General features: G+C 39.8%; 1 protein-coding gene across 1 annotated transcript in view; it reads right to left on the bottom strand.

Annotated features, from left to right (window-relative positions):
* The window catches only part of LOC131937852 (pre-mRNA-splicing factor SYF1), a 32,199-nt gene extending 13,005 nt beyond the window's left edge, over window positions 1-19,194 (bottom strand). The window contains exons 1-14 of the mRNA XM_059295531.1: window positions 19,086-19,194; window positions 16,036-16,184; window positions 15,665-15,788; window positions 14,137-14,334; window positions 12,763-12,897; window positions 12,214-12,378; window positions 7,668-7,812; window positions 7,467-7,539; window positions 6,592-6,670; window positions 4,954-5,073; window positions 3,853-3,953; window positions 3,038-3,113; window positions 1,904-1,990; window positions 829-942 (exon numbers count right to left, since the gene is read on the bottom strand). Of these exons, the coding sequence (XP_059151514.1) occupies window positions 829-942; window positions 1,904-1,990; window positions 3,038-3,113; window positions 3,853-3,953; window positions 4,954-5,073; window positions 6,592-6,670; window positions 7,467-7,539; window positions 7,668-7,812; window positions 12,214-12,378; window positions 12,763-12,897; window positions 14,137-14,334; window positions 15,665-15,788; window positions 16,036-16,184; window positions 19,086-19,136 (1,617 nt within the window). The 5' untranslated portion in view covers window positions 19,137-19,194. The remainder of the gene's footprint in view (window positions 1-828; window positions 943-1,903; window positions 1,991-3,037; window positions 3,114-3,852; window positions 3,954-4,953; window positions 5,074-6,591; window positions 6,671-7,466; window positions 7,540-7,667; window positions 7,813-12,213; window positions 12,379-12,762; window positions 12,898-14,136; window positions 14,335-15,664; window positions 15,789-16,035; window positions 16,185-19,085) is intronic.
* Window positions 19,195-22,553: the final 3,359 nt, after the last annotated feature.

Raw genomic sequence — 22,553 nt, 5'->3', positions numbered from 1 at the left:
CCAACAGTAGCCCACTGTCTTTAATTCAACCAATAGTAGCCCACTGTCTTTAATTCAACCAACAGTAGCCCACTGTCTTTAATTCAACCAAGCAACAGTAGCCCACTGTCTTTAATTCAACCAACAGTAGCCCACTGTCTTTAATTCAACCAATAGTAGCCCACTGTCTTTAATTCAACCAACAGTAGCCCACTGTCTTTAATTCAACCAAGCAACAGTAGCCTACTGTCTTTAATTCAACCAACAGTAGCCCACTGTCTTTAATTCAACCAACAGTAGCCCACTGTCTTTAATTCAACCAAGCAACAGTAGCCCACTGTCTTTAATTCAACCAACAGTAGCCCACTGTCTTTAATTCAACCAACAGTAGCCCACTGTCTTTAATTCAACCAAGCAACAGTAGCCCACTGTCTTTAATTCAACCAAGCAACAGTAGCCCACTGTCTTTAATTCAACCAACAGTAGCCCACTGTCTTTAATTCAACCAACAGTAGCCCACTGTCTTTAATTCAACCAACAGTAGCCCACTGTCTTTAATTCAACCAAGCAACAGTAGCCCACTGTCTTTAATTCCACCAACAGTAGCCCACTGTCTTTAATTCAACCAACAGTAGCCCACTGTCTTTAATTCAACCAAGCAACAGTAGCCCACTGTCTTTAATTCAACCAACCAACAGTAGCCCACTGTCTTTAATTCAACCAACAGTAGCCCACTGTCTTTAATTCAATATGAATAAATTGGCATCAGAGGGGGTAGATAAGTATATTTGTTCAGTTCACAAATGGTATGTTATGATAAGGCAACAGTAAGCAGTTAACTTAGTTTACCTTAAAGGCTTCTTCAAAATAGTTGTTCTCCTCCAAGAACATGGCGTAGTTTATAATGATCTGGGGTGTGGCAATCCTCAGGTCAATGATCTTATCATAAACAGCTTTACAGGACTGCAGAGATAATAAACAGCTTTAGAGGACTACAGAGAAAATAAACAGCTTTACAGGACTGCCGAGAAAATAAACAGCTTTACAGGACTACAGAGAAAATAAAGAGCTTTCCATGAGATCTAAATATAAGTCACCAAGAAAAAAAAATGTACTTTGAAAGTTCCAAATATAAGTCATCAAGAAAAAAAATGTACTTTGAAAGTTGCAAATATAAGTCATTAAGAAAAAAAAAAGTACTTTGAAAGTTCCAAATATAAGTCATTAAGAAAACAAAAAGTACTTTGAAAGTTACAAATATAAGTCATTAAGAAAAAAAATGTACTTTGAAAGTTCTAAATATAAGTCATCTAGAAAAAAAATGTACTTTGAAAGTTACAAATATAAGTCATTAAGAAAACAAAAAGTACTTTGAAAGTTACAAATATAAGTCATTAAGAAAACAAAAAGTACTTTGAAAGTTACAAATATAAGTCATTAAGAAAAAAAAAATACTTTGAAAGTTCCAAATATAAGTCATTAAGAGAAAAAAATGTACTTTGAAAGTTACAAATATAAGTCATTAAGAAAAAAAATGTACTTTAAAAGTTCCAAATATAAGTCATTAAGAAAAAAAAATGTACTTTGAAAGTTACAAATATAAGTCATTAAGAAAAAAAAAATACTTTGAAAGTTCCAAATATAAGTCATTAAGAAAAAAAATGTACTTTAAAAGTTCTAAATATAAGTCATTAAGAAAAAAAATGTACTTTAAAAGTTCCAAATATAAGTCATTAAGAAAAAAAATGTACTTTGAAAGTTCCAAATATAAGTCATTAAGAAAAAAAAATGTACTTTGAAAGTTCCAAATATAAGTCATTAAGAAAACAAAAAGTACTTTGAAAGTTCCAAATATAAGTCATTAAGAAAAAAAAAATGTACTTTAAAAGTTCTAAATATAAGTCATTAAGAAAAAAAAATGTACTTTGAAAGTTCCAAAACTCTCCTCCAGGTCTGCATAGAGTGACCACACCTTCAAGGACTTGTGGACGCGAGACTGTACCGTTTCCGTCTGGAAATTATTTAGGGCACAATGAGCTCATCAAAAAGACAACAATAGGAAATAAAATTAGCTCAAATATATTAACAATTGGTAATATTTTTACCAACTTAATGCAAGTTAGGCTAGTTCTAAATGGGTCAAACAGAAGAAACAAATTGTAGCATGGGCCAGGCAGATGAGTGAAGTAGATTAGTTAGAATAGGTCAACTGACCACTCAAGCAGTTAGGTAGATTAGGATTTGGGGGTTGGGAAAAGAGTTTGTGATAAAATAGTGTTGGTTAGTCGAGTGTTAGACAGCAGTTGAACATAGATATTGTTAGGACTAGAAGATAGTCGAGTGTTAGACAGCAGTTGAACATAGATATTGTTAGGACTAGAAGATAGTCGAGTGTTAGACAGCAGTTGAACATAGATATTGTTAGGACTAGAAGATAGTCGAGTGTTAGACAGCAGTTGAACATAGATATTGTTAGGACTAGAAGATAGTTGAGTGTTAGACAGCAGTTGAACATAGATATTGTTAGGACTAGAAGATAGTCGAGTGTTAGACAGCAGTTGAACATAGATATTCTGATCTCAAGCAACTATTTCTTGTGTTATTTTTAGACTGACCCAGCAGAAAAATATTCTGGTCTAGCTGTTCTTATCTGAGTACAGCTTGGCTGCCTGGTAGAGCCAGATTGTGGGTTCCCTAGATAATGTACAGTCAGTACATGACACTACTCACCTCATCACAGTACATTTACTGTCAGTACATCTACTCACCTCATCATGGTACATTTACTGTCAGTACATCACACTACTCACCTCATCATGGTACATTTACAGTCAGTACATGACACTACTCACTTCATCATGGTACATTTACTGTCAGTACATCTACTCACCTCATCATGGTACATTTACTGTCAGTACATCACACTACTCACCTCATCATGGTACATTTACAGTCAGTACATGACACTACTCACCTCATCATGGTACATTTACAGTCAGTACATGACACTACTCACCTCATCATGGTACATTTACAGTCAGTACATGACACTACTCACCTCATCATGGTACATAACTTGTCTTTTCATTGGAGTTGTTGCCCTTTGCATGAGTTTCAGAGCTTCCTCACTGTTACTGAAAGAGGAGTCAGACACAAATTTACTGAAAGAGTCAGACACAAATTTACTGAAAGAGTCAGACACAAATTTACTGAAAGAGTCAGACACAAATTTACTGAAAGAGTCAGACACAAATTTACTGAAAGAGTCAGACACAAATTTACTGAAAGAGTCAGACACAAATTTACTGAAAGAGTCAGACACAAATTTACTGAAAGAGTCAGACACAAATTTACTGAAAGAGTCAGACACAAATTTACTGAAAGAGTCAGACACAAATTTACTGAAAGAGTCAGACACAAATTTACTGAAAGAGTCAGACACAAATTTACTGAAAGAGTCAGACACAAATTTACTGAAAGAGTCAGACACAAATTTACTGAAAGAGTCAGACACAAATTTACTGAAAGAGTCAGACACAAATTTACTGAAAGAGTCAGACACAAATTTACTGAAAGAGTCAGACACAAATTTACTGAAAGAGTCAGACACAAATTTACTGAAAGAGTCAGACACAAATTTACTGAAAGAGTTAGACACAAATTTACTGAAAGAGTCAGACACAAATTTACTGAAAGAGTTAGACACAAATTTAAGAAAAAATTAAATTGTAAACTGGTCAAAAAAAAAAACATTGTCTAGTTTAAATCCATGCATCTACAATTAGCTAGCAATGATTGTAAAGAGACCTACTCATGTCTGAACTTAAATCCAGGCATCTACAATTAGCTAGCAATGATTGTAAAGAGACCTACTCATGTCTGAGCTCCATCTCGGCCCACTCACACCAGACACAGGCCAGGTCGTCCACATGTTTGTAGGGCACTTGGGTGGCTTTTTCAAACACAATACGGGCCTGGTCACATGATCAAAACATCAGCTTACAGTAGCCATGAATACATAAAGCACAACACAGACATAAAGCACAACACAGATATAAAGCACAACACAGACATAAAGCACACCACAGACATAAAGCACACCACAGACATAAAGCACACCACAGACATAAAGCACACCACAGACATAAAGCACACCACAGACATAAAGCACACCACAGACATAAAGCACAACACAGACATAAAGCACACCACAGACATAAAGCACAACATAGGCATAAAGCACAACACAGACATAAAGCACAACAGACATAAAGCACAACAGACATAAAGCACAACACAGACATAAAGCACAACATAGGCATAAAGCACAACATAGGCATAAAGCACAACAGACATAAAGCACAACACAGGCATAAAGCACAACACAGACATAAAGCACAACACAGACATAAAGCACAACACAGACATAAAGCACAACACAGACATAAAGCACAACACAGACATAAAGCACAACACAGATATAAAGCACAACACAGACATAAAGCACAACACAGACATAAAGCACAACACAGACATAAAGCACAACACAGACATAAAACAACACAGATATAAAGCACAACACAAACATAAAGCACAACACAGACATAAAGCACAACACAGACATAAAGCACAACACAGATATAAAGCACAACACAGACATAAAGCACAACACAGACATAAAGCACAACACAGACATAAAGCACAACACAGATATAAAGCAACACAGATATAAAGCACGACACAGACATAAAGCACAACACAGATATAAAGCACAACACAGACATAAAGCACAACACAGATATAAAGCACACCACAGACATAAAGCACAACACAAACATAAAGCACAACACAGACATAAAGCACAACACAGATATAAAGCACAACACAGACATAAAGCACAACACAAAACTGACCACAAACATTAAGCACAACACAATACATAAAGCACAATAAAGACAGATATTTCTAACTTACATCTTGAATTTGGTCATTTTTTTCGTAAAACTTTGCAAATTCCACCCAAAGAGAATGTGGTCTCCCAGATGCTATTTTTGGATCCACTGTGTGAACAGCTTCAGTGTATGTGTTAATTATCTGCAGAAATACATAGTTATAGTTTTAGTGTATGTGTTGATTATCTGCAGAAATACATAGTTATAGGTGTAGTGTATGTGTTAATTATCTGCAGAAATAAATAGTTATAGTTTTAGTGTATGTGTTAATTATCTGCAAAAATACATAGTTATAGTTTTAGTGTATGTGTTGATTATCTGCAGAAATACAGTTATAGTTTTAGTGTATGTGTTGATTATCTGAAGAAATACATAGTTATAGCTTTAGTGTATGTGTTGATTATCTGAAGAAATACATAGTTATAGCTTTAGTGTATGTATTGATTATCTGCAGAAATACATAGTTATAGTTTTAGTGTATGTGTTGATTATCTGAAGAAATACATAGTTATAGCTTTAGTGTATGTGTTGATTATCTGCAGAAATACATAGTTATTGCTTTAGTGTATGTGTTGATTATCTGCAGAAATACATAGTTATAGTTTTAGTGTATGTGTTAATTATCTGTAGAAATACATAGTTATAGTTTTAGTGTATGTGTTGATTATTTGAGGAAATACATAGTTATAGTTGTAGTGTATGTGATGATTATATGAAGAAATACATAGTTATAGCTGTAGTGTATGTGTTAAATACAGTTATAGTTTAGTGTATGTGTTAAATACAGTTATAGTTTAGTGTATGTGTTAAATACAGTTATAGTTTAGTGTAGCTGTTAAATACAGTTATAGTTTAGTGTATGTGTTAAATACAGTTATAGTTTAGTGTATGTGTTAAATACAGTTATAGTTTAGTGTAGCTGTTAAATACAGTTATAGTTTAGTGTATGTGTTAAATACAGTTATAGTTTAGTGTAGCTGTTAAATACAGTTATAGTTTAGTGTATGTGTTAAATACAGTTATAGTTTAGTGTATGTGTTAAATACAGTTATAGTTTAGTGTAGCTGTTAAATACAGTTATAGTTTAGTGTATGTGTTAAATACAGTTATAGTTTAGTGTAGCTGTTAAATACAGTTATAGTTTAGTGTATGTGTTAAATACAGTTATAGTTTAGTGTATGTGTTAAATACAGTTATAGTTTAGTGTATGTGTTAAATACAGTTATAGTTTAGTGTATGTGTTAAATACAGTTATACTTTAGTGTAGCTGTTGAATAATACAGTTATAGTTTAGTGTAGCTGTAGTGTATGTGTTAAATACAGTTATAGTTTAGTGTAGCTGTTGACTTAGAAGATAAACAGAGTTCTAGAAACAAAGCCATGATAGAGTAAAAATGGTGAGTAAACTGGCTTACCTCTCTTGGATTAAATGGTGAGTAAACTGGCTTAGCTCTCTTGGATTAAATGGTGAGTAAACTGGCTTACCTCTCTTGGATTAAATGGTGAGTAAACTGGCTTACCTCTCTTGGTTTAAATGGTGAGTAAACTGGCTTACCTCTCTTGGATTAAATGGTGAGTAAACTGGCTTACCTCTCTTGGATTAAATGGTGAGTAAACTGGCTTACCTCTCTTGGATTAAATGGTGAGTAAACTGGCTTACCTCTCTTGGATTCCCTTCAAATAATGTAACTCTCTTATGCCATTCATGAACATTGTGGGGATTTTGACGAAGTAGTACACTGAATATTGTAAATAAATGTTATAATGTAAGACATTGTACAACAAGAAGTAGTACACTGAATAAATGTCATAATGTAAGACATTGTACAACAAGAAGTAGTACACTGAATATTGTAAATAAATGTTATAATGTAAGACATTGTACAACAAGAAGTAGTACACTGAATAAATGTTATAATGTAAGACATTGTACAACAAGAAGTAGTACACTGAATATTGTAAATAAATGTTAAAATGTAAGACATTGTACAACAAGATGTAGTACACTGAATATTGTAAATATATGTTATAATGTAAGACATTGTACAACAAGAAGTAGTACACTGAATATTGTAAATAAATGTTATAAAGTAAGACATTGTACAACAAGATGCAGTACACTGAATAAATGTTATAATGTAAGACATTGTACAACAAGAAGTAGTACACTGAATATTGTAAATAAATGTTATAATGTAAGACATTGTACAACAAGAAGTAGTAGACTGAATAAATGTTATAATGTAAGACATTGTACAACAAGAAGTAGTACACTGAATATTGTAAATAAATGTTATAATGTAAGACATTGTACAACAAGAATCCACAGCTACAAAGACAGTGTCACACAATTGAATTTAAGTGACAGTGTCAAGTGTCAGTGTCAAGTGACAGTGTCAAGTGTCAAGGTCAAGTGACAGAGTCAAGTGACACTTCTTGTACACATTGAAGAATACAGCATTTACTAGTGTAGACCAGAATTTAAACTGAACAGCTGTGTATCAGAAGTGGACAAAATTTTTTTTTTCTATTTACCTGTTGAGTAGTAGGGGTCTACGATCAACCAAACTTTCAAGCCTTGCAAGACGAATTTCTAATTCAAAATCATCTAGAATCAAAGCCAAAGTTAGAATTGAACATAAAACCAAAAATTGTTTCAAACAATAGCTGTTATCTGGTCAGCCAAGTTTGAACATTTTTTTAAAAAACTAGTAGAGACTAGAGATGTATTTAAACCTTCTTCATTGGCTCCTTCTTCCTCCATTGTCTCCATCTTTGCTGCTATCATACTTTTCTCAAACTGGGCACAGGCATCAAACACTTGGGTAAAGTCTCTCACAGTCATCACTGTTTGGATGGCTTCTTCATAGATGTCACGAGCCTTAAGGACAGAACAAATTTCATACATGTCACGGACAGTAGTGGGAGGGGAGTGGTGGGAGGGGAGTGGTGGGAGGGGAGAGTGGTGGGAGGGGAGTGGTGGGAGGGGAGTGGTGGGAGGGGAGTGGTGGGAGGGGAGTGGTGGGAGGAGAGAGTGGTGGGAGGGGAGTGGTGGGAGGGGAGAGTGGTGGGAGGGGAGAGTGGTGGGAGGGGAGAGTTGTGGGAGGGGAGAGTGGTGGGAGGGGAGTGGTGGGAGGGGAGTGGTGGGAGGGGAGAGTGGTGGGAGGGGAGTGGTGGGAGGGGAGTGGTGGGAGGGGAGTGGTGGGAGGAGAGAGTGGTGGGAGGGGAGTGGTGGGAGGGGAGTGGTGGGAGGGGAGTGGTGGGAGGAGAGAGTGGTGGGAGGGGAGTGGTGGGAGGGGAGAGTGGTGGGAGGGGAGAGTGGTGGGAGGGGAGTGGTGGGATGGGAGTGGTGGGAGTGGTGGGAGGGGAGAGTGGTGGGAGGGGAGAGTGGTGGGAGGGGAGAGTTGTGGGAGGGGAGAGTGGTGGGAGGGGAGTGGTGGGAGGGGAGAGTGGTGGGAGGGGAGTGGTGGAAGGGGAGTGGTGGGAGGAGAGAGTGGTGGGAGGGGAGAGTGGTGGGAGGAGAGAGTGGTGGGAGGGGAGTGGTGGGAGGGGAGTGGTGGGAGGGGAGTGGTGGGAGGGGAGTGGTGGGAGGGGAGTGGTGGGAGGGGAGTGGTGGGAGGAGAGTGGTGGGAGGAGAGTGGTGGGAGGAGAGTGGTGGGAGGGGAGTGGTGGGAGGAGAGAGTGGTGGGAGGAGAGAGTGGTGGGAGGGGAGTGGTGGGAGGGGAGTGGTGGGAGGGGAGTGGTGGGAGGGGAGAGTGGTGGGAGGAGAGTGGTGGGAGGGGAGTGGTGGGAGGGGAGAGTGGTGGGAGGAGAGTGGTGGGAGGGGAGAGTGGTGGGAGGGGAGAGTGGTGGGAGGGGAGTGGTGGGAGGGGAGTGGTGGGAGGGGAGTGGTGGGAGGGGAGAGTGGTGGGAGGGGAGAGTGGTGGGAGGGGAGAGTGGTGGGAGGGGAGAGTGGTGGGAGGGGAGTGGTGGGATGGGAGTGGTGGGAGGGGAGAGTGGTGGGAGGGGAGTGGTGGGAGGGGAGAGTTGTGGGAGGGGAGAGTGGTGGGAGGGGAGTGGTGGAAGGGGAGAGTGGTGGGAGGGGAGTGGTGGAAGGGGAGTGGTGGGAGGGGAGTGGTGGGAGGGGAGAGTGGTGGGAGGGGAGTGGTGGAAGGGGAGAGTGGTGGGAGGGGAGTGGTGGAAGGGGAGTGGTGGGAGGGGGGAGTGGTGGGAGGGGAGAGTGGTGGGAGGGGAGAGTTGTGGGAGGGGAGAGTTGTGGGAGGGGAGAGTGGTGGGAGGGGAGAGTTGTGGGAGGGGAGAGTGGTGGGAGGGGAGTGGTGGAAGGGGAGAGTGGTGGGAGGGGAGTGGTGGAAGGGGAGTGGTGGGAGGGGAGTGGTGGGAGGGGAGAGTGGTGGGAGGGGAGTGGTGGGAGGGGAGAGTGGTGGGAGGGGAGTGGTGGGAGGGGAGTGGTGGAAGGGGAGTGGTGGGAGGAGAGAGTGGTGGGAGGGGAGTGGTGGGAGGGGAGTGGTGGGAGGGGGGGAGTGGTGGGAGGGGAGAGTGGTGGGAGGGGAGAGTGGTGGGAGGGGAGAGTGGTGGGAGGGGAGTGGTGGGAGGGGAGTGGTGGGAGGGGAGAGTGGTGGGAGGGGGGGAGTGGTGGGAGGGGAGAGTGGTGGGAGGGGAGTGGTGGGAGGGGGGGGAGTGGTGGGAGGGGAGAGTGGTGGGAGGGGAGAGTGGTGGGAGGGGAGAGTGGTGGGAGGGGAGTGGTGGGAGGGGAGAGTGGTGGGAGGGGAGTGGTGGGAGGGGAGAGTGGTGGGAGGGGGGGAGTGGTGGGAGGTGAGAGTGGTGGGAGGGGGAGAGTGGTGGGAGGGGAGAGTGGTGGGAGGGGAGTGGTGGGAGGGGAGTGGTGGGAGGGGAAAGTGGTGGGAGGGGAGAGTGGTGGGAGGGGAGAGTGGTGGGAGGGGAGTGGTGGGAGGAGAGTGGTGGGAGGGGAGAGTGGTGGGAGGGGAGTGGTGGGAGGGGAGTGGTGGGAGGGGAGAGTGGTGGGAGGGGAGAGTGGTGGGAGGGGAGTGGTGGGAGGGGAGAGTGGTGGGAGGGGAGAGTGGTGGGAGGGGAGAGTGGTGGGAGGGGAGTGGTGGGAGGGGAGTGGTGGGAGGGGAAAGTGGTGGGAGGGGAGAGTGGTGGGAGGGGAGAGTGGTGGGAGGGGAGTGGTGGGAGGGGAGAGTGGTGGGAGGGGAGTGGTGGGAGGAGAGTGGTGGGAGGGGAGAGTGGTGGGAGGGGAGTGGTGGGAGGGGAGTGGTGGGAGGGGAGTGGTGGGAGGAGAGTGGTGGGAGGGGAGTGGTGGGAGGGTAGTGGTGGGAGGGGAGTGGTGGGAGGAGAGTGGTGGGAGGGGAGTGGTGGGAGGGGAGTGGTGGGAGGAGAGTGGTGGGAAGGGAGTGGTGGGAGATGAGAGTGGTGGGAGGGGAGTGGTGGGAGGGGAGTGGTGGGAGGGGAGTGGTGGGAGGGGAGTGGTGGGAGATAGTGGTGGGAGGGGAGTGGTGGGAGGAGAGAGTGGTGGGAGGGGAGTGGTGGGAGGAGAGAGTGGTGGGAGGGGAGTGGTGGGAGGAGAGAGTGGTGGGAGGGGAGTGGTGGGAGGGGAGTGGTGGGAAGGGAGTGGTGGGAGGGGAGAGTGGTGGGAGGGGAGAGTGGTGGGAGGGGAGAGTGGTGGGAGGGGACAGTGGTGGGAGGGGAGTGTGGTGGGAATAGAGTGGTGGGAGGGGAGAGTGGTGGGAGGGGAGTGGTGGGAGGGGAGTGGTGGGAGGGGAGTGGTGGGAGGGGAGTGGTGGGAGGGGAGTGGTGGGAAGGGAGTGGTGGGAGGGGAGAGTGGTGGGAGGGGAGTGGTGGGAGGGGAGTGGTGGGAGGGGAGTGGTGGGAGGGGAGTGGTGGGAGATAGTGGTGGTGGGAGGGGAGAGTGGTGGGAGGGGAGTGGTGGGAGATAGTGGTGGGAGGGGAGTGGTGGGAGGAGAGAGTGGTGGGAGGGGAGTGGTGGGAGGAGAGAGTGGTGGGAGGGGAGAGTGGTGGGAGGGGAGTGGTGGGAGGAGAGTGGTGGGAGGGGAGTGGTGGGAGGGGAGTGGTGGGAGATAGTGGTGGTGGGAGGGGAGAGTGGTGGGAGGGGAGTGGTGGGAGATAGTGGTGGGAGGAGAGTGGTGGGAGGGGAGTGGTGGGAGGAGAGTGGTGGGAGGGGAGTGGTGGGAGGAGAGTGGTGGGAGGGGAGTGGTGGGAGGAGAGTGGTGGGAGGAGAGTGGTGGGAGGGGAGTGGTGGGAGGAGAGTGGTGGGAGGGGAGTGGTGGGAGGAGAGTGGTGGGAGGGGAGTGGTGGGAGGGGAGTGGTGGGAGGGGAGTGGTGGGAGGGGAGTGGTGGGAGGGGAGTGGTGGGAGATAGTGGTGGTGGGAGGGGAGAGTGGTGGGAGGGGAGAGTGGTGGGAGGGGAGTGGTGGGAGGGGAGTGGTGGGAGGAGAGAGTGGTGGGAGGGGAGTGGTGGGAGGGGAGTGGTGGGAGGGGAGTGGTGGGAGGAGAGAGTGGTGGGAGGGGAGTGGTGGGAGGGGAGTGGTGGGAGGGGAGTGGTGGGAGGGGAGTGGTGGGAGGGGAGTGGTGGGAGGGGAGTGGTGGGAGGAGAGAGTGGTGGGAGGGGAGTGGTGGGAGGAGAGAGTGGTGGGAGTGGAGTGGTGGGAGGCTCTAACATCAATTTAGAAAAGCTTGGTGGTGCGATGTTAACGAAGAAAACAGAAATTTTCTTTGACCGGGCCTAAAGCTATTTTAGTGATTGCTATAGTGTGTTTTGTCGAGCTCGGCCTTTTTTGACCATGCTCAGAAATGATAAACAATTTTAGTGTTTTAACAGAAAAAAGGACCACCTTGTTTGAATTCATTTATTTTTTGAACATTTTGCACATCATACAGATATTTGTAAAGCAGCCCCCGGGTTGAATGACCAGGGGGTCCATTACTCGACTGCCGTTGAAAAATCATCTCAGTGATAGTTTTCAATGAATAAATGAGATATATTGTGTTATATCGACAACTATAAAATTACGCATAATTCGAGGGCTTACATACGTTTGACATACCTAATTAAAGGTAAGTAAATGTAGTTTTTAATTGTTTAAGTGATCGTGAACAATAATGAAGTTTAAAATCTTAGGCGACACCCTACCCTAATGTGGGGAGGGATGATGTTGGGACTCCCCCAATGTGGGGTGATGTAATGTGGGGAGGGATGATGTTGGGATTACCCTTATGTGGGGTGGTTGTAAGAAACTATGACTTACTCTTTCAAAATGTCCTCCCCTAATGTAGTAGTCAGCCAAGGAGTTCCACAATACACCAATTTGATCTGTATACCTTTTGAGGCCTTGACGAATGATGGGCTCCACCTTCAAAGATGTCACTTTGTCTGGGTTCTTGGCAATCAGTTCACAAAGCTGATTCCATAGCTACAACAAATAAAGCGGGAGTGATCTCCCCTAAACTCTCTCATATACCACAGTTTTTAAATAAAATCACATAGAAAAAAAATATTGCACACAAAATTAACATAAACAATGTGCATATAATAGACCGGAAAATTAGTGTTGTATAAAAGAAACAATCAATTTTTAAAGACTTAAAAAAACATATAATTTAGCCAAAAAAGTATGTCACAATACATTGTCATCAAGTCTAGACCTACGTGAAGAAATCGGTCCTGTAGAAGAAATCTTTTTTTCAGAAATTGGAAATAGTGTAGTAAAGTGATATTTCCATTGACTGAGCCTAGAGTTACATGATTTTACTTTAGTGGAGACCTTGACCCTTGAGTTTGCTGATCTTTATTTTACCTGGTGTTTGGATTTCCCCTCAACAGACACAAATCCTTCATCGTTAATAATGTCAGCCAACCGTTGTGCTGCTTCATCCAGCCACCCAATAGACATCAAGAATCCAATGTATTCTTCTGAGCCTTCTTTTTGCAGCTGAAATGTGTTATTAAGATTTGACTTCAACCACAAGGTTCATTTCAATTCAAACATTTATGTTTAGAAATATCTGCACTCATTGATATATAATATAAATCAAAATTTTACTCCAATTACTAATTCTATCATGAATTTCTGGAGTATGTAATTCCTTCATAATTGGACTCAGCCTAGGAATGTGTCATGAACATACCCACCCTTACATCAGCCTAGGAATGTGTCATGAACATACCCACCTTTACATCAGCCTAGGAATGTGTCATGAACATACCCACCCTTACATCAGCCTAGGAATGTGTCATGAACATACCCACCTTTACATCAGACTAGGAATGTGTCATGAACATACCCACCTTTACATGATCTACCGGGTCTACAATTAATTCCCGAAAGACACCTGAATGCTGTTTGCCAAAGGCAGATTTTTTTAATGGACACTTACCCGAATGGACACTTGCCCGAATGCGACAAATGCCCGAATGGACCCTTGCCCGAATGCGACAAATGCCCGAATGGGACAAATGCCCGAATGGACACTTTTGATAATATACACAATTCTAAGCATAAAAACAAAGTTGTTGGTATTTTTAAAATTTAGCTTTTATTTTTTTTAAACTGAGAAATTGCCGGAAAAAAAATCTTTATTCTTTAATAAATGTAAGGTGATGTTGGCGGCGGTGTCTTTATATTCTCTTGATGAATGTTAGATAAATTAGGCTAAAGCTAGACTAAATCACGCATGGGAGGTAAAAAAACAAAACAGGCTTCAGAGTTGTACATTTGATTTTAAAGAGTGGCAATAGATTACTATTTTCTGTATTTTGGATAAATTTTCACTGAAAATATCAGCCGAAAATTCTGACTTTAAATTTGTGTTCTGAAAAATTCAGAAATCAACCAAAATTCTGGATCTTGACCTACATTTAATCTTAAACTTAATCTGACACCGCCAGACCTAGCGCAATTGTCCAATTAAAAAGATTGCACACTGATAGAAGAAGAGCTGAAGAGAAAGTAAAAATATATCACCAAGAAAATCATTACTATGTAACTGGCGCTAGAACATTTCTCTAAATTAAAAATGTCCACACGACTCACAAATACAATAGTCCACTTTTTTAAAAAAAACAATGAAACAGTTTGTTTAAAAATAACATAATACATTTTAGCAATTCTTTTTACAAGCGTCCTATTAGTGAGATGCTAGTAGGATTTGGGTAAAAGAAAGAGTTTTACCTTTAAATATCTCCTGTAGACTCTAACCGCTGTTTCTGGTAGGTCATGTGAGCGAACAAACTTTAAATAAAGTGGCCATACGCGATTGTGTTGAGTGATGGGAAGTGCCCGCAATGCTCTGTCAAAACACCTTCGGGTTCTGGTAACTCGGCCTTGACCAATCAAAAAATGTAGGTAATCCAACCAAATCCTTGGCATCTGAAACATTCAAGTCAACATCCCAGTTACACAAGAAGACATTCAACATCCGAGTTACACAAGAAGACATTCAACATCCAAGTTACACAAGAAGACATTCAACATCCGAGTTACACAAGAAGACATTCAACATCCTAGTTACACAAGAAGACATTCAACATCCGAGTTACACAAGAAGCCATTCAACATCCAAGTTACACAAGAAGACATTCAACATCCGAGTTACACAAGAAGACATTCAACATCCTAGTTACACAAGAAGACATTCAACAAGACATTCAACATCCAAGTTACACAAGAAGACATTCAACATCCAAGTTACACAAGAAGACACTCAACATCCAAGTTACACAAGAAGACATTCAACATCCAAGTTACACAAGAAGACATTCAACATCCAAGTTACACAAGAAGACATTCAACATCCAAGTTACACAAGAAGACATTCAACATCAAAGTTACACAAGAAGACACTCAACATCCAAGTTACACAAGAAGACACTCAACATCCAAGTTACACAAGAAGACATTCAACATCCTAGTTACACAAGAAGACATTCAACATCCGAGTTACACAAGAAGACATTCAACATCCAAGTTACACAAGAAGACACTCAACTTCCAAGTAACACAAGAAGACATTCAACATCCAAGTTACACAAGAAGACATTCAACATCCAAGTTACACAAGAAGACACTCAAAATCCAAGTTACACAAGAAGACATTCAACATCCGAGTTACACAAGAAGACAGTCAACATCCAAGTTACACAAGAAGACATTCAACATCCGAGTTACACAAGAAGACATTCAACATCCAAGTTACACAAGAAGACATTCAACATCCAAGTTACACTAGAAGACATTCAACATCCAAGTTATACAAGAAGACATTCAACATCCAAGTTACACAAGAAGACATTCAATATCCAAGTTACAAAAGAAGACATTCAACATCCAAGTTACACAAGAAGACATTCAACATCCAAGTTACACTAGAAGACATTCAACATCCGAGTTACACAAGAAGACATTCAACATCCAAGTTACACAAGAAGACATTCAACATCCAAGTTACACAAGAAGACATTCAACATCCGAGTTACACAAGAAGACATTCAACATCCAATATACACTTAAAGACATTTTAAAAAAGGGGTTGCCACTCCAAAAGTTTGGGACATGTGACTGAACAAATCTAAGTCACGACTTAACCTATTCAAGTCAACATCCACGACAAGACTAACATACTGAAGAAAACACTGAAAACTGGTCATCCGATAAAAAACGGGAAAGCAACATACAAAGTTTCTAAGAAATTTTATTTTACCTTATGCATGAAAACCAATGACCTTTCAAAGGCACTGTTAACTTCTTCATATTTTGGGTCTGTTACAACTTTACCACGCGCCTGTGTGCGCAACAGTTTCAGGTAATTGTACCAGAGTTTGTAACTGATAAAAATAAAAACAACTTAGAATCAATTACATGTTGGCTGCTATTGATTAGACTTTTGCAAAATGTCGTAATAGAAGCCACATTGCCTTAACATTAGAATACTACAATCTAAATTACTTTATTATATATTTAATTAAAAACATTTGTGATTAGAAAGAATAGAATGAGGCAAATTATGAATACTAAGTGAAGTGCAGATAAAATATAGAGAAAATGATTGATCTAATGAAGGCAAATACCCACCTCCCTGGCAGCTGTTTCAGTGCCCTTTCATAGACTGTGTTGAGAACTTCCTTTTTAGCACTTTTTTTATGGTCTATGTAGCGCAGCCAACACTTAACATTGTAAGGATTGCGTAAAATATCTTCCTCATAAGGAAGATCTTCTTCTTCCTATTCAAGTCATGAAAAAAATGCCATTATTTCACTGAACACAGTATAAACTGTTAATGGCTACTGCTAGCAGGGATATAGTGATCAGATTTTTTTGCAAGAGTAAACAAACATCAGGAGAATAATTATGATGTTTATCAGCAAGTATTGTTGTTAATTTGGTTAATTTCAATTACTTATATTATTATCTATGGTCTTGATTGGTATACATTTATGTTTATTAAGATCTAATAGGCCTGATAAATAATATCTTAGTTTAACTTAACCTACAACTAGGCTTACATTTCTAATAAATAGATGGCCAAGTTAACCAAGTATTAGGGCAAGCTCATGCAGTGCTTGTGGTAGGGCCCCATCGTGTTTTTTTTGTTAGAGTTCAGGGGAAACAACTCTAATTTTAAGATGGCTGACGTTTACCCCCCCCCCCCCCCCTACCCCCCCCCCCCCGAACGAGATGGATTTTATATAGTAAACATACACTTTTACTAGTGTCTGCCCTCCTGAAAATGTTGACCCCCCTGAAAATGTTGTAGGAGAAAAAATTCTGGAAGAAACACTTGTTGTTTATATAGCAAATCTTGCTATCAAATACTGCTGATTACCTAAAAGTATAGTTTTTGTTTATGCCCCATCTTGCTTTCCAAGATACATCCAGACTTTTTCAAGCATACTTGTAGAAGTTCTCAATTTTTGAAAATATAAATTCTCGCCACGGAATCGAAGAATAAAATGATACAAGCTCTCCATCCTGTACTTATACCAATTGTAATTTTAACAGACGAAAATGATGCTCATGTAAAAAAAAAATTGTTTAACTAGATCTAGGCCTAGCTAAAAAAAACAAAAAAAACCACTTAAAATGCCAGTAAACAGATTATAGCACCAAAAAAAAAAAAGCCGTTGAACGAGCATTGTTTAAAATCCGCAGCAATGACAAAGGCTAACGGCCGGTCAATATAGTCTAAAAATCGTCCGTAATTAGGCCTAGCTCTACGCCCGTAACTAGGCCTTGCTCTAAAAAAGGCCACCGAACGAGCATCGTTAGAAATACTATACAACATTTCATATAAATTATATAGACGAATAGGCCATGCAGCATTGACGAGGTTAACCACCGGTTACGAATTAAATTCAATGCAGCTACTGTCTGCCCACAGTGAAGAAAAAAATCAATATACTAATAAAATTACTAATACAATAATAATGTCTATAATACTAGACTTTACAGTTCATTCCGCAAAAAACAAAACCTAGTTGTTTCTGACAGGCAACTAGCGTAACAATGACGCAATGATACTAAAAATAGCTGATAGAAATGTCCGCGTGGGTATCTCATTTTGGAGTCATATTTTGGAAACCAGAATCAATTATACTGTAAATATACATGGTAAATATCTCTATTATATATTAATCTAGAGTTAGAAAGGCTGTTTTCCCTGTTAGACGGTAGTTTTTGGCGGCGGTTCAGTTTTTACGGAGAGTGCTACACTAGAAATCCTCTCATTATTTACAACCACAAATCTCGCTATTTTTTGTGGCAGTATAAGGCATATTATCTATTATCTCGCATTAAAATTATGAGAATTTGAAAGATTAACAGTTTTTTCCTTTGTCATGGATGGGACCCCTAAAATAAATGTAAATACTGCAAAAAACGACATGTGATGTTTCAGGGTCAGAGGTCATTTCAGACATCTCAGCAACGAGCCGGACTACTAAATATTTAATAACTAGCATTCTCATTCTTATTACTTACACCATGAAAATAAAACTTTGAAACATTTTAGTAACTTTTTAAAAACATAAATTCTCCTAAAAATGTGAAATAATTTGTTTTCACATTACTAGTCTTGTCCGATTTTAGTATTTTACGCACCTAAAACGACAGATTGATTTCCCAAATCTAAAATAATTAGGTAATCTATTGTTTTAAGTACGTAAAATCGCCCGCGACTAGTAATGTGAAAAACAGGTGACTCCTTAAATTTGAATAATTATTTCACATTTTGAGGAGGATTTATGTTTTGAAAAATAAAAAAATGTTTCGCTTGTTTCATTTATGTACCTGTTTTTAAACAATTTAATTAAAACTTTTCAGTAATAGATGAAGACTAGCGATGTTTCCAACAGATGCAACCATGCCCATTTACTATAGCAGCCATCTTGTTAAAGTTTTTTTTTTTTTAAACTTATAGCGCGAGATTCAGGGAAAGCCACTCTTATTTTACAAATGGATCCTGTTTATATAGTAATCTTGCTCGCAAACACTGCTGTTTAAAGTTAATTTCTAGCCTATATTGATATATTTAGCCATTGATTTAAGTTTATTATTCATTTATCTATAATATTTGACACAAATATATCACAATATACTTCTATTAAAGCCTTGACAATGAGGTAATTTTTTCGTACATTTACTAGCCGCGATTTTACATACCTAAAACGATAGATTAGTTAGGCCTACAAGCCTACAACAATAATTAATAATTAGTAGGCCTAGGGTTAGGGTTAATTAGTAATTAGACATAATAATTAAATGGCCGATGGTCGCCGGAATAAGATACGCATGCGCAATGGAGAGAAACAATGACTGCGTGTGTTAACAACCGCAGAAGCCTAGCCCTAACCCTAACCATAACCCTATCTCTAACCATAACCCTAGCCATAGGTCACTGCGCATGCGCAGAACTATCTTTTGCCGACTAGGTGGAGACGTTGGGGCGAAAAAAAAATTTCCGAGTAGCTTTTACTTTTAGTCACTTCGTAGATCTAATTATTCATTATAAATACTTCTGTAATTACTCTAAAAAAGAAATAGATCAAGAATCTTGATCTATTTAATATTAAGGCATATTATTTTAAAATGTAGAGAAGATCTTAAAGTTTAAGATATAAACTCACAAAAAATAGATCTGAAAGCATTTTCCCCTTAGCCTGGACGAAACCAAACATTTATTTAACAGGAAAATTAAGCAGAATAGAAAGTTGCCAGATTAATTCTTAATAAAACTTTTTAAAATAATAATAATGAAACATAATTCTTAAACAGTAAGAACTGTGGCGTTTTAATAAAGACAAATAAAACAACAAAAAAGCATTTAGGATGTGGAATAAAGAAATAATATTTACAGAAATATATGCCTATTCATTAATTTGATTATCATATGAAAGTTAATTAATGACGATAATGAAAACAGATTTTATATTGAATTGTTGTATTCATAGTAAATTATCAACCCAAATATATATATATATATATATATATATATATATATATATATATATATATATATATATATATATATATATATATAAACACGATAACTTGAGTACCGTTACAGCTAGGTTGATGAAATTTCATATATAAGTATTTTATCAAAATCGTAGATACGTATCAACTTTTGAGCGATTTCCGATAACCGGAAGTGGTACTTTTTCTACTTTGAATATTTCAAAAGCCTATAACTTGAGTACTATTTCAGATAGATAAATGAAATTTCACATGTAAGTAAAAGATCTAATTCTCTACCTTCTGTCAAATTTTGAGTAATTTCCGTTCACCGGAAGTACTAATCTACGCTATTTCCGATTTCTCAAAAAACGCACATAAATTTATAAAGTACTAATAATATCCCGCACTATTATGCACATTTTATTAGGCGTTCACTTGGTGTGCAATTCTTTTTTTTACGAGATTCCATTCTATTATGAAAAGTTTAAGTAATTAAAAATGAATTACAAATATTGTCTATGTCCTGAGTTGCCATCCCTCATAGTTTTATATTAGAATATTCGAGAAAGTTTAGGGGAGATCACTCCCGGTTTATTTTTTTTGCGTTAGTGTTTGTGTTTTCTTTGTGTTTGTGGTTGGGTTTGTCTTTGCGTTTGATTTTTTCGTTTGTGTTTGTATTTGTTTTTGTGTTATGTTTGCGCTTTTTGTGTTTTGGTTGGTTGTAGTTAGGGTGGGCAATGCCGGGTATGTGCTGATTACTAAACACAGAAGTCATGGTCCTTTGCAGATAGTTTTTCAGAGATGCCAGTGCAGGGCCTGGCCGGGACGGCTAGTATATATATATATATATATATATATATATATATATATATATATATATATATATATATATATATATATATATATATATATATATATATATATATGTATGTATGTATGTATCCGATGAATACGATCCAAGCGCAGGCATTGTTTACAATGAAATAACTCAGTTTTTGAAAAAAAAAAAGGTCGCACATCTAAGAATATAGGATTGGTAACGCGTTGATGAAACCCTCCTAATATATTGTATCCGACTTTCTTCTAACCCCTCGGGGACGGGCATGATAGTTATAATATAGAATACTGCTTCATAGTGTAAGAGATCATTGGATGATTGCACATTGGAAATCTAGGCACAAAACCTAAGCGGTAAGATGAGAAGGGCCATATGTTGCCCACGTATCAGACTCTTTCTCTACAAATAAGGACCCAATCAATGGACAGGAGGTTGCCTATACCAATTAAAATTTGCAGTGTTGAAGGAGCTGCTTAAAGGAAACCAGAGTTGGCAATCCTATCGCACAAGGGGCTCAACTGCTGTCTAATATTGGAGGTTTCACCTAGATGGGTTGTTGTCTCCACCTGATGAGCCTCATATGTGCCCGAGGGTTCAGACTCGGAACTTTCGGGTCAGCAACTCCAATCATATACAAATATATTGACCATATGTTTATTTATTATTTATTTGTTAATAAATTATATAGACCTAGATTAAATGGAAGTGTTTATAAGTCAACATTGAAGAAATCAGTTACTAGATCTACATGCAGTGCTAATATGTTATTTTGATTTTTTAAAACTTCTTTTTACTGATATCAGCACCAATATGTTATTTTAAAATATTTTTTTAAATACTTTTATTTGCAATTTAAAACAAGTACATCAACATCGAATTCTTTACTTAATTTCGAACATCAAATCTATACATATATATTTATCTAATATATAAAGTTCAATTCTGTATGTATGTTTGTAAAATGTTTGACGTGGATTACAAGAAAAAACAATAGTTCTATGGTTTCAAGTGTTAGATGTCTAAAGTGCTCATGGTCTAAATTTATGAGTTAAAAAATTAATATTGTAAATGTTTTAAAACAATTTTTATTTTGCGTACTTAAAATAATAAGTTTCAATATGAACATTACATAATTTTTTTAAATGTATCGTTTATAAAATTTCAAATTGTGTCTGAAAATTATTTGCATTTTGTCCTTGATTAGGAAAACACAGCTACTTCCCTTTAAATAAACATTACATCGGGGAGGGGAGAATTTACTTTTTATTACTTTTTTTGGTGTTAGGAAAAATAATTACATAATTAGCGGAAATTGTTTTCGTGCTATGATGTTGGTATTTTTAATACTGCCGTTTATTTACTCCATACACTGAGCGTACTGTTTTGTTCTTATTGTTTTTACTCAAAGACGAGAAGTAACAAATGGCATCTTTATTCGGGAACGGGAATTCCCGCAGGTTATTATTTGTGTCTTTTTTTTGCGCATTCGTTTTGTCTGTCCTTTTTTTTGCGCACGAAGGGGGAATTCGTTTTTGTCGGTCGGGCCAGAAAGCTCTTTTATAGACACCTGAAACAAACTACAAGAAGATAATAATATATAATGCTAGCCGTCCCGGTAGCTCACATGTCGCGAATCAATATGGTGGGAGACCATTTGACGGGAGCCCATTTAATGGGAGCCAATATGTCCGAGCCCTTTTGACGGGGATATTTTTGATTGGGTCGTTTTGTCGGGGGTCGATTTGACGGAGTCATTTTGACGGGGCCGTTTTGATGGTGCACCATACAAACATGCTTCCGTGCATGCGACTCACTAAAAAAATTCAGTTATGTCAAATGTTTAAGTTCAGGGAGCAAACATAACATTTTGGTACAGAACACAAAAGGGGCATGGTCTTGTGCCCACCAACACAGAAGATGTTCTATATACATGTACATGAAACATAAGTAGGCTTAGGCCTAGTATATGTAACACATATGGTTACCATCCAAGGGGGATAAAAATATGAAGTTTTAATTCATTGAGTTGCGGCCCCTGTGGGGCTGTGGCTCTGTGGACGTAGTTGTTTTTTTCATGCTTTTGTGAGCGATGTTACCTGTGTCCCATGTCATGTGACATGGGACTGTGGGTAGTTTCATGCCTAGCCGTGTGGCACACGCAAGCCTGCTGTCTGTGGACATGGTGACCAAGATGTAGACCTAATGAAGTTTGTTTTGTACTACTGTGTTGCATCGCCGTCATGGCTCGATGCTGTAAATAAAGCGAGTACTTGACAACAACTGTCGGTGTCAGTGTGTA

This window comes from Physella acuta, unplaced genomic scaffold (assembly GCF_028476545.2).
Source record: "Physella acuta isolate Inbredline_101_S28 unplaced genomic scaffold, ASM2847654v3 ptg000223l, whole genome shotgun sequence".
NCBI lineage: Eukaryota > Metazoa > Mollusca > Gastropoda > Physidae > Physella > Physella acuta.
Note: the sequence above shows the minus strand (reverse complement) of the source record. Positions and strands in the feature narration are given on the sequence as shown.